An 11,265-nucleotide genomic window follows, 5' to 3' on the forward strand; every position below is an offset into this window, starting at 1 on the left:
CAACAAATCTGAGTTTAAGAATTTAAACTGTCTGATCTATGAGTTTAAGTATCATCAATATTGATCAGTAAATAGATTAAAAATCTGCAGAGCAGAGCAGGCCATTGCTGCCGCTCTGCATCCTGGGAAACTTAGTTCCAGCCCCGGCGCCATTCTGAACGCCGTAAACCTCACCAGCCAATCAGGGGAGCCCAGTCCTCATTTCAGCCAATCGTTGCGCGCCAACACCTAACTGACGAATCACAGCGCGTCTCATCCCAGCGCAGCAAATCATAGTCTCACAAACACGGCGCAGCCAATGACATTCACCCGCCCTCCAAACCACCCAATCCGATCCCAGCGATAGCATGACGCTGCTCGTCATTGCGCCTGCGCACACGGCAGACAGCTGATAACTCATCTATTATGCTACTTGGCTAAATAAAAGTCTTCCAGAAACCAGCCCGGAGCCACCGCTGGACGCACCGGAGGACTCGGACACAAAGTAAAGCCGTCTCTCTGATCCGTAGTGGGGGACTAGTGGGGGGACGAAACGCAGCTGATCCCTGAGCGAGCAGAAAGTGTCGGTGTGTCGAGCTGTTCTGCTCGGCGCCTTCAGACAAAGCTGAGCTAACAGGCTAACGTTTTATTAGCTAGCCAAACACCGAGCGCCAACATCTGCAAAGACCCGGTCTTTAAACCAACGAATCCGCCCCCGGGCTTTTAATAAGCGAACAAATGTCGAGATATCACCTTCAACACGCGCCCACGTATCTCCGCGGCGGCTAAATATTACGGGAATGACATCTTGTGTTTTCGGTAGATAGCCTAGCACGGCTAGCTAGCTAGCTAGCTCCTATTTTGCTCGGCGTGCCCGCCATCTTTTTAAAGCCAGATAAACGTCTCGGAGCCTGCGGACAGCCGCCCCGAAACAGCTGCGGCGGGTTTTTGTCTGGAAATGGTCGGTAAATCACCGGCTCGGTGTGTCTGACTGTGTGCACTGCTGCTTTTGATGGGATTTGTGGAGTTTGTTAATCGTGTCTGTTAGCAGTTAGCTCACTCGTTAGCCGCATGCAGGCACAGCGAGCAGCCGCCGGACTCCAACATCTGTTGATCCCGGTAGGACTTCACAGAGACCCGGACTGTTTAGAGAAGCTTTGAGGTTTATTTGTGGGCAGGTAGGAGGCTGGTTCATCTGTTATCGTAGCTGTGCTGGAAGTAAACACTAGGCTGACCCGTCAGTGTTTGTGATACCGGTATTAAAGTGCTGCAGAAGGACATGTGTAGCTGACGTTACTTAACCCAGGGCACAGCCTTTAATCATAACCTCACTAATAAACATGTAAGTCATGTGATCATCCATGTCTGCAATTTGAGCTTCATGACGGATGTCATGGTAAGACTGTTGTGTTGGATTACACTGAACTGTACAGGTGTACCTAATAAAGTGGTCACTCAGTGTATATGATTCAGTAAATGTGACTTTTTGTGGACAACCATCGTTCAGCTTACAATGTTGGTTGTGGACGTGTAGCTGACACTTATTTTCATTATCTGTTCATTTGGTTTGTTGCTAATTCAGTTGTTTAGTCTGTAAAAAGTTAATCCCAGTTTCAAATGTAAGTCCACCTCTTCAGAGCAGATATTCAGTTTACAGTTAGAAAAAAACTGAATATCTGCACGTTTGAAAAACTGGAAGCAGAGAAAATTTGGAGGTTTGGGTTAATAAATGACTGAAACAATCAGAATATTTTGCATATGAATTCAGTCAAATAATTGTTTCAGCTCTTACTTAAATTCAGGAGATGATGAATCATTGTTGAATAAACCTTCAGTACTTGAAACAAAAGTAAATAACCATGGAAAAGTTTATATCTACAATGTATTTGATCCTATTCCATGTCATAATGTGTAAATAATAATGGACAAAAATAGCAAAGATGTTTACAAACAGTGTCACCCATCTTCTAATGTTAGTTCAGGAGAGAATGGTGAGGAGAATTTTGACATTGTGCAGCATCCTTATCAGAAAGTTTCTTGGTCACAGAAAAATCACACTGGTCAATATTTCTTCACATTTTTCAATGTCTTATCTGCATCTACCTGAAAAGTGTCGTTGAGTTTGTGTGTGTTGTCTGGTTCTGAGTCTGTGCTCACAAGAAACTCAAAACTGATCTAAACTAAAAGTGCTGAGGTTCCAACAGACCAGAACCCTTTTTGGCTTCTTCTGTGTGAATGATATTGGACATCTCGCTTCAGCCGTAGAAGGTGTTTTACATGCAGATGATCGGCAGGACCAGGTGACCCACAGTCAGTTTGGAAGAAAGAGAAAACAGAAACTGGTCAGACTGCGATGTTTGGTGACGACAGGACAAGAAACTTGACCACAATGATGCAGAAATTCCTGTGAAATATTCCCGGAGAACGGCGGTTTTCTCCAGTAGATGTGAAAGGAAACTCATAAAATTTGTTGTGGAGCTGCAACTAATGATTATTTCAGTCATTTATTACAAGTCTCCCAGTTTTCTTGATTAATTTGTTTACTTTGTGAAAACAAAATCACTTTCCTTCAAATGTTATGGGTTTTATTTTTCCCTTCAAACAGCATCTCAAAATCCCAAGGTTTAGTTTACAGTTAGAAAAGACTAAAGGAAACCAGAAAATAATCACACCCCAGGACCTGGAACCAGAAACATTTGTTTTTGTCCCTAGACTGACTATAAATAAAATAGTTGCTAACTCATTTCACATTAATCAACAAATCAATAAATTATTTTGTTTTATTTATTTTTTTACTGCGTCAGTATGTGAGTTTATCCTGTTCTTTAAAATGTACATCTAAGGCATATTTCTGCCTGCACAATTAACTTTAGAGCTGAAATATTACTTGGTAAATCACAGATACATTTCACTGTGGCACCTTGCAACGTGACTGACCCTCAACAGTTTTGCTGGTTTGGAAACTAAAGTGCATCTCTGTCTCTCTGTCAGGTTGTGCGATGGGATTTTGTCTCCTTGAGGAAATCATCGAGCTGAAGCATCAACTGCGACAACACTTGGACTGAACACACACTAACACATACCCGTGTGCCCTTACAGACATACACACCCTCAGACTGCAGAGGGAGTTGCTTTTTCTCCTTCAGGTCACACACTGCTGTCCCACAGTGCATTGCTGCGTCAACATCGTCCACCATGTCGGACGCCCCTGAGGCTGCACCTCCCAGCCCCCCTCCTCTCACTAACCCACCCCCCCCTGAAGTCACCAATCCCACCAAACCTGGCAGGTAGGTAACCAGTCACACCCCTACTGAGCCAAAACACCAGACACAAGATGTTCCTCTGAACTACAGAAATGATCCCAAAATGAAATTTAGATTGGATACAGTTCATGTGCAGTGAACACTGAAAGTGAAAGGAGAGCACTAGTGCCACCTTGAGCCCTTTAGCACTGCTGTGATGTTGTGCATTTGTGCCCTTCAGAAAAACCAACCAGCTGCAGTACATGCAGAACGTAGTGGTGAAGACTCTGTGGAAACATCAGTTCGCCTGGCCATTCTACCAGCCTGTGGACGCCATCAAACTCTGCCTGTCGGTCAGTCACTGCACCGACTGTAGTCAGTAACGTAATAGTTCCAGTAGCTGCATAAACTGTAGTCCATGCATAAACAGTAACTGCACACAGTCAATGCACAGACTGTAGGTGATAAAATAATTCCAGTCACTAGATAAGTGGAAAAATTGTCTACACTATACTTTCCTTTGAAACTACAGCTTCATTACACACGGTAGCTTATTTTTTTGTGTATCCATGCTAAGTTGCTAACCATGTCCATGTCTCCAGGACTACCACAAGGTGATCAAGAACCCAATGGACATGGGAACAATCAAGAAACGTTTGGAGAACAACTATTACTGGAGTGCCAGTGAGGCCATGCAGGACTTCAACACCATGTTCACAAACTGTTACATCTACAACAAGGTACACACAATAGTCCAGATGCAGTCAGTAATGACTTTATGGTTCTGTAATGGTTCCGTGGCTGTGTGGTCAGTGAGGTGAAAACTCAGAGTTGGAGGGTTGTTGAGGTAAATGGCAGAGCGCCATGGCTACCACAAGTTATTGCTGCAGTTACATTTTTCTGAGCTCACTAATATCACACAGCAGTAGTCTGACAGTGGTGTGATTTCTTCAGCCATCGGATGACATCGTCCTAATGGCTCAGGCTTTGGAGAAAATCTTCCTGCAGAAGGTCGCTCAGATGCCTCAAGAAGAAGTTGCCCTGCTGCCGCCTGCCCCCAAAGGAAAGAACAAGAGCAAACAGCCTGCTGCTGCTACTACAGGTAAATGCTGCTACAGTACTGCTACTACTACAGTACTGCTGCTGCTACTACAGGTAAATGCTGCTACAGTAGTGCTGCTACTACAGTACTGCTGCTGCTACTACAGGTAAATGCTGCTACAGTACTGCTGCTGCAGGTACTACAGATAAATGCTGCTACAGTACTGCTGCTACTACTACAGATAAATGCTACTACAGTACTGCTGCAGGTATTACAGATAACTGCTGCTACAACAGGTAAATGCTGCTACAGTACTGCTGCTGCAGGTACTACAGATAAATGCTGCTACAGTACTGCTGCTACTACTACAGATAAATGCTACTACAGTACTGCTGCAGGTATTACAGATAACTGCTGCTACAACAGGTAAATGCTGCTACAGTACTGCTGCTGCAGGTACTACAGATAAATGCTGCTACAGTACTGCTGCTACTACTACAGATAAATGCTACTACAGTACTGCTGCAGGTACTACAGGTAACTGCTGCTACAGTACTGCTGCAGGTACTATAGGTAACTGCTGCTACAGTACTGCTGTAGGTACTACAGGTAACTGCTGCTACAGTACTGCTGCAGGTACTATAGGTAACTGCTGCTACAGTACTGCTGCAGGTACTACAGGTAAATACTGCTACAGTACTGCTGCTGCTACTACAGATAAATGCTACTACAGTACTGCTGCAGGTACTACAGATAAATGCTGCTACAGTACTGTTGCTACTACTACAGATAAATACTGCTACAGTACTGCTGCAGGTACTACAGATAAATGCTGCTACAGTACTACTGCAGGTATTACAGGTAAATGCTGCTACAGTACTGCTGCTACTACAGTACTGCTGCAGGTACTACAGGTAAATACTGCTACAGTACTGCTGCTGCTACTACAGATAAATGCTACTACAGTACTGCTGCAGGTACTACAGATAAATACTGCTACAGTACTGCTGCAGGTACTTTCTACTGTTTCAGAGCAGGAAACTGATGTCCATAAAGTCACAGTATTAAGAAAAAGACTGTAGTACTGTTACCAGGGTTAGGGTAACCATGGAAACTGTACACAACAAAGATGGAGACAGCTGTAACCACAATAACACTATGTAACAAAGATATAAACTTCTGTAGCCATGGAAACTATACAGTAAATCCAGTTCCATGGTTAATAGTACTCTGTGTTAGTGTTAGAGTACTTTTAATAATAGTGACAATAATACTGGTGTGCTAAAAGAGTAATGCTGTAGTATTAAAGATATACTACTGCAGTATTAAGGGACTCTCTCTCTCTCTCTCTCTCTCTCTCTCTCTTTCAGTGAGCCAGCAGGCGGAGTCTTCAGCCTCCCCTCCCCCTTCCTATCCCTCCCCCTCTCCCTCCCAGACCCCTGTCATCTCCACCACACCCACATCTGTCCAGGCCACGCCCCCCATTTCTGCCCCACAACCCCCAGCAACGATGATGCCGTCTGCACAGCCCGTTGTCAAGGTAACAGTAGTGTGGAGTAGGGCAACATCACATGATCCAAGACAAAAACAGATATTCTGACTTCTCTTTCTCTCCACTGTGTCTCTCCCTCCACCTGTTCAACAGAAGAAAGGTGTGAAGCGGAAAGCCGACACCACCACACCCACCACGTCCGCCATCTCCGCTGGTCGTGCCGATTCTCCGTCCGCTCAGGACACCAAACCGGCAAAGCTTGGCTCATCCCGCCGCGAGGCTGCTGCCCGCCCTACTAAGTCACGCAGGGAGATGAGTGAGGAGGTGGCAGGGGGTGATGTGGGAGGAGGAGCTGGGGGGAGGAAGGCCGGTAAGCTGGGCGAGCAGATGAAGCACTGCGACGCCATCCTGAAGGAGATGCTCTCCAAGAAACACGCCGCCTACGCCTGGCCCTTCTACAAACCGGTGGATGCTGAGGCTCTGGAGCTCCACGACTACCATGACATCATCAAACACCCCATGGATCTCAGCACCGTCCGGGTAATGCATGGCATATTTGACACTAAACATGCGACACCACAGCATTGTATGTGGTGTTGTCAGCATAATGTCCTCTACCTAATGTGTGTGAATCCAGAACCTGGTTCAGCTTATGGGTCTGTGCCGTAGACCTCCATTGTTGTCCAAAAACTATTAAAAACACAGCAGGGAGCCACACTGCTGACCTGGCTCACCAGAATGAATCAAATCAGAAGTTCTATTTGTTGAAAACTTTAGTTTATAATCAAATACCTGAAAACCTCAGGACATTCTCCTCAGCTTGTCCTTTGTGTTTGTGTGTGATGGATGGTGCAGTCGCGCGTTAAATAAAATGGTCAACTCAGATGCAATTGCACATTCATAAGAGTGGCAGCTGTGGGATTTGCAGGTTTCTGGTTCTGTGGTCTGTTCTTTTTTGTTGACTTTTGGACCTGAGCACGTAGACGACATGGGCTGAACTTTATTGACATCTGTTTTCACTCCAACAGAAAAAGATGGATAAAGGAGAGTACGGTGACCCTCAGAGTTTTGCAACAGACGTTAGGTTAATGTTCTCCAACTGCTACAAGTATAACCCTCCAGACCATGAGGTGGTGGCCATGGCCCGCAAGCTGCAGGTACATAAATCCTTCAGAACCTTCCTGAACCTTTTCTTGACTGACTCCTACAGTTAATGTTCACCTGTCTCTCAGGATGTGTTTGAGATGCGTTTTGCAAAGATCCCAGATGAGGGCCTGGAGGCGTCAGTCCCGTCTACAACACCATTGGTCAGTAAAAGCACTGCCTCCTCCGACAGCAGCAACAACTCCTCCTCCGACGAATCGTCAGACTCTGAGGAGGAGCGAGCCACAAGATTGGCTGAGCTACAGGAGCAGGTTGGTGCTGCCGACCAATCACAGGTCAAGAACATTATGGTTTCCTTCTTATTAATATCATTGTTGATTTGATTTTCTATTAGTCATTTTTGATAGAACAAAGTACATATTGATAATGTTGTGATAAATGTCATTACTAGAATAATTCCCCAGCTCTGAAGGCGTTCCTATGTATTGGTTAGAGGTCATAGGTATTGATTGTTAGTTATTCCACCAGTTGAAGGCAGTGCACGAGCAGCTGGCCGTCCTGTCCCAGGCTCCGGTCAGCAAGCCAAAGAAGAAGAAAGAGAAGAAAGACAAGGAGAAGAAGAAAGAGAAGGAGAAAGATAAAGGGAACAAGACCAAGATGGAGGAAGAGAAGAAGCCGAAGGCCGCTGCACAGCAGCCTAAACCAGCCAATCAGAAGAAAGCACCAGCCAGGAAAGCCAACAGCACAGTGACCGCCAGCAGGTGCAGTTCACTCAGTGGATCGGAAGATTCACACACAACCAGTTAGGGCTGGAGTGAAACACCTGACCAATTAGAGTGACTTTCTGTTTCCAGGCAACCGAAGAAAGGCAGCAAGACATCGGGCGGTGGCTCGGCCAATGGAGACGACGGCGAGGAGTCATCTCTGCCCATGTCGTATGACGAGAAGCGCCAGCTGAGCCTGGATATTAACCGGCTGCCGGGGGAGAAGCTTGGACGTGTTGTCCACATCATCCAGTCCCGAGAGCCGTCCCTGAGGGACTCCAACCCAGACGAGATTGAGATTGACTTCGAAACCCTCAAACCCTCCACACTCAGAGAGCTGGAACGTTACGTCAAATCTTGCCTTCAGAAGAAGCAGAGAAAGCTACTGCGTGAGTACTGAATGCTAATGTACCACTGCTGTGTGTGAGGACGTTACTGCACACTTTGCTACACCTAAGGAGCATTGGTCTCCTTCCAGCAGCAGGTTGTGGGTCTGAACCCAGGTGGACCCGGGGCCTTTCTGTGTGGAGTCTGCATGTTGTCCCTGTGTCTGTGTGGATTTTCTCCTCCCACAGTCCAAACACATGCAGGTTCGGTTGGTTGGTGACTCTAAATTGCCCGTAGGTGTAAATGTGAGTGTGTGTCTGTCTCTGTGTATCAGCCCTGTGATTGGCTGCTGATCTCTCCAGGGGGAACCCACCTCTCACTCACTGCAAGCTGGGACTGGCTCCAGCTGGATAGCAGCAATAAATAAATAATGGCTGGTGGATTTTATGGGGCTTTTCCACTAGTGCTACTCAGCTCTACTCGACTCGGTTTTTGGTTCTCCATTAGGGGTTAGTACCTGGTAGCAGATACTTTTTTAGTACCTGCTCAGCCAAGGTTCCAAGCAAGTCGAGCCAATACCAAAATGTGATGTCAACACACTGCGGGCCACCGATTGGACAGGGAGTGATGTCACTGGAAGAGTCACGAGCGCAACGTCCGACCTCGTCCGTCACCTGCCATTTTTAAAAACAGCGACCATTTGTTTTCCATTTTTATCGTCTTTAGCGAGGCAAATGGCTAACTCTGAGGATGTCATGGTAGTACTTCTCATAACGGAGTATTGACACATACTTAATGCAGTATTTCCACTATAAGAATTACAAGAAAAATATTGTCATCATTGGTTAATCTACTGGTGATTAATTATAGTTAATTAATAACAATATCAGTTCTGCAGGATTTCAACTACAAACATCAGACGTTGCCTTCAGTTGCCGAAACACGCAACTGACTGAATCTCGGTCCGACACAACCTGCTGTAACAGTGTAGGCCCACAGCCTCTGCACTGCATTAGACTCAAGCGTCAGTTTTCTCCTGGTTCACAACAGTCAGAAGAACACGTCGACACAAAGTGTGATAATATCGATCTAAAATGAAAGAAATCACCTTTGGGATTTGATTTGTGCAACCTCCACCTGTGAGGATCTGGTTTTAACGACTCTCTCCCCCCTCCCCTTTCAGAGAAGGCCGCAGGAGGCGGGGCTTCAGGAGGCGGGGCTAGTCGTCTGAGTGGCAGCTCCTCTTCCTCCTCTGATGACAGCTCCTCAACAGGAACCTCCTCTTCCTCCGACACAGACTGAACACACACCACTTGCAAAACATACTTTACTGAACACACACACACACACACACACACACACACACACAGAGGTTTATCAGCTTTACACTCACATGCAGACACACACACAAACATCCATCCTGAACAAACACACAAACAAAAGACAGAGATACACACTCTGAACTTGTGACAACACACACACACACACACATACACATAAACCACACACACGCACAGACTTGGAGACTGTATGTAAATAGGCTGACCTGTTTTTTAGCTCCTAGTGTTTTTTTTTTTTTTTGTTTTGTTTTTTTTTTGTTTTTGTTTTTGTTTTTTTCCTGGAGGATTGCAGACAGAAGTGGAGAAGAAGAAAGCAGCGACTTCTCAATGAAAGGTGAAGTAGGAGGGAGCTGGCTGGAAGTCGTACTGATCTCTGAACACTGGAGCCTCACTGCTGTGGCTCAGGGCTTTCTTTTTCTTCTTGGACAGCCGGCCGTGACCCCTGACCTCTGAAAACATTCCAGAAGCATCTTTATGGCATCATGGAGAGGAGGAGGAGGTGATCTCATTGGGGTTTCCACTGACCAGTGTTTCACACATTGATTGACTGGAAGTGGAGCTGTCAGCAGTAAATAATAGAAAACCTGGACACTAACAAGGTCCCTCCACAGTGTGTAGTTGTCATGATCTGCAGTGTTTACCATCAGCGGACCCAGTTCTGCTTAAGACGTGTCCAGATAAGAACCAAAACTCAGCAGTCAACAGGTGGAGACTTGAAACTTGCTGCAGACATTTACTGGTGCACCTGGGAGCAGTTTGAAGGCAGCAGCTGCTGAGTCCAGGACCCATCCAGAGACTGGCAGCACCAATGAATGTGTTGAATCCAGAACCTGGTTCAGATTATCGGTCTGTGCCGTAGACCTCCATTGTTGTCCAAAAACTATTAAAAACCCAGCAGGGAGCCACACCGCTGGTTCTTCCTCACCAACAATGGGAGGCCCGTCTGTTTCCAAAAACCAGCTCCAGATGCTGCTGTGAGAGGAGAGAAGCTGGAGGAGCAGTGGAAACAGAGACCAGTCGACTCCTTCTTTCTTCAGAGACTGTAAAATGTGGCGGTTGCCCTCAGCCACTGGAGCTGGTTTTTGTCTTGAACTCCAGCAGTTTGAGTTGGGAAATTAAACTGCACAGTCCAACCTTTCTCACATTTCTCAACCTTTAGTGTCAGTCAGTGAAGTGTGGAGAACAAGGGAGAGCCTCGCTGATGGATCTGGTTTATGTTGGAGAAATATCGATGACAAACGTCCTTCAGCTTTTAAAAAGAAGCACGAGTCATTTGAACAGTGAAAGGCGACTGATGGTTTATCTCTGCAGCAAGTTTCACGTCACTGCAGCTGCAAATGAAAAGGAACTGATTTTAGTGTAAAGGAAGGAGATCAGTTTAAGAAAGGAGCGGTGATTTGAACAGGGATCCTGAACCCAAACACATTTTTTCTTTAGTCACAACTGGAAACCCTCTGAGACCAAACCACTCTGTGCTGGTCCCAAACCCAAATCCACAACCTACTGTCTGCCTTGGGGTCAACACTGGGGATTTACCAGACCCTGACATCCCCTGCCCCCCATCCAATGCCGGCTCCGTCAGCAGAGAGCAAGTCAACTTTTTTTCTTTTTTAACACTACATTTCCTTTATTTTCTGTTTCCTTTTGATTTTTCAGGTTGTGTGCTGAACTTATTTGTGTCTTACAAGGTTCTCTATATAAATTGTCTTTGTACCGCTGTCCTGCCCCCCACCGCCCCCTAACAAATCATTCATAGTGTAACAGCCCCCACGTCACAAACAGGCTGTCCCAGATGCGAGGAAGAGTCCCGATCAGACATCGGCTTAAGGTCGGAGGCTAAACTGTCTGTTTTTTTTATTTTAGCTGGTTTAGTTCATATTTATACACAGGTAGAAGAAAATTTCACATCAATAACAAATGTGTCCATTCTATTTGAAAAAGGTGGAACTCTGGAGTCAGTGTTTGAAGTACTGTA

The 11,265-nt window shown here is 45.9% G+C and overlaps 1 protein-coding gene across 2 annotated transcripts; it reads left to right on the forward strand.

Annotated features, from left to right (window-relative positions):
• The first annotated feature begins 362 nt into the window (after positions 1-362).
• brd3b (bromodomain containing 3b) lies at positions 363-10,175 on the forward strand. 2 transcript variants are annotated; one of them, XM_026321267.1, is made up of 12 exons: positions 363-484; positions 2,971-3,266; positions 3,463-3,574; positions 3,824-3,961; positions 4,176-4,323; positions 5,634-5,803; positions 5,909-6,295; positions 6,784-6,912; positions 6,988-7,194; positions 7,388-7,620; positions 7,714-8,012; positions 9,134-10,175. In XM_026321267.1, the coding sequence occupies exons 2-12, from the start codon at positions 3,175-3,177 to the stop codon at positions 9,250-9,252; spliced, it is 2,034 nt and encodes a 677-aa protein (XP_026177052.1). In that variant the 5' UTR covers positions 363-484; positions 2,971-3,174; the 3' UTR covers positions 9,253-10,175. The 2 variants fall into 2 exon arrangements, with proteins under 2 accessions (XP_026177052.1, XP_026177053.1); XM_026321268.1 differs by having other exon boundaries at positions 6,988-7,170.
• Positions 10,176-11,265: the final 1,090 nt, after the last annotated feature.

This window comes from Mastacembelus armatus, chromosome 9, assembly GCF_900324485.2.
Source record: "Mastacembelus armatus chromosome 9, fMasArm1.2, whole genome shotgun sequence".
In the NCBI taxonomy this organism is placed as follows: Eukaryota; Metazoa; Chordata; class Actinopteri; order Synbranchiformes; family Mastacembelidae; genus Mastacembelus; species Mastacembelus armatus.

Excerpts from the sequence above, each read along its gene's own strand:
- brd3b (XM_026321267.1), top strand. The coding sequence starts at position 3,175 with ATGTCGGACGCCCCTGAGGCTGCACCTCCCAGCCCCCCTCCTCTCACT. Across the intron at positions 3,575-3,823 it reads CCATCAAACTCTGCCTGTCG|GACTACCACAAGGTGATCAA; the intron begins GTCAGTCACTGC and ends CCATGTCTCCAG. Across the intron at positions 7,621-7,713 it reads AGCACAGTGACCGCCAGCAG|GCAACCGAAGAAAGGCAGCA; the intron begins GTGCAGTTCACT and ends TTCTGTTTCCAG.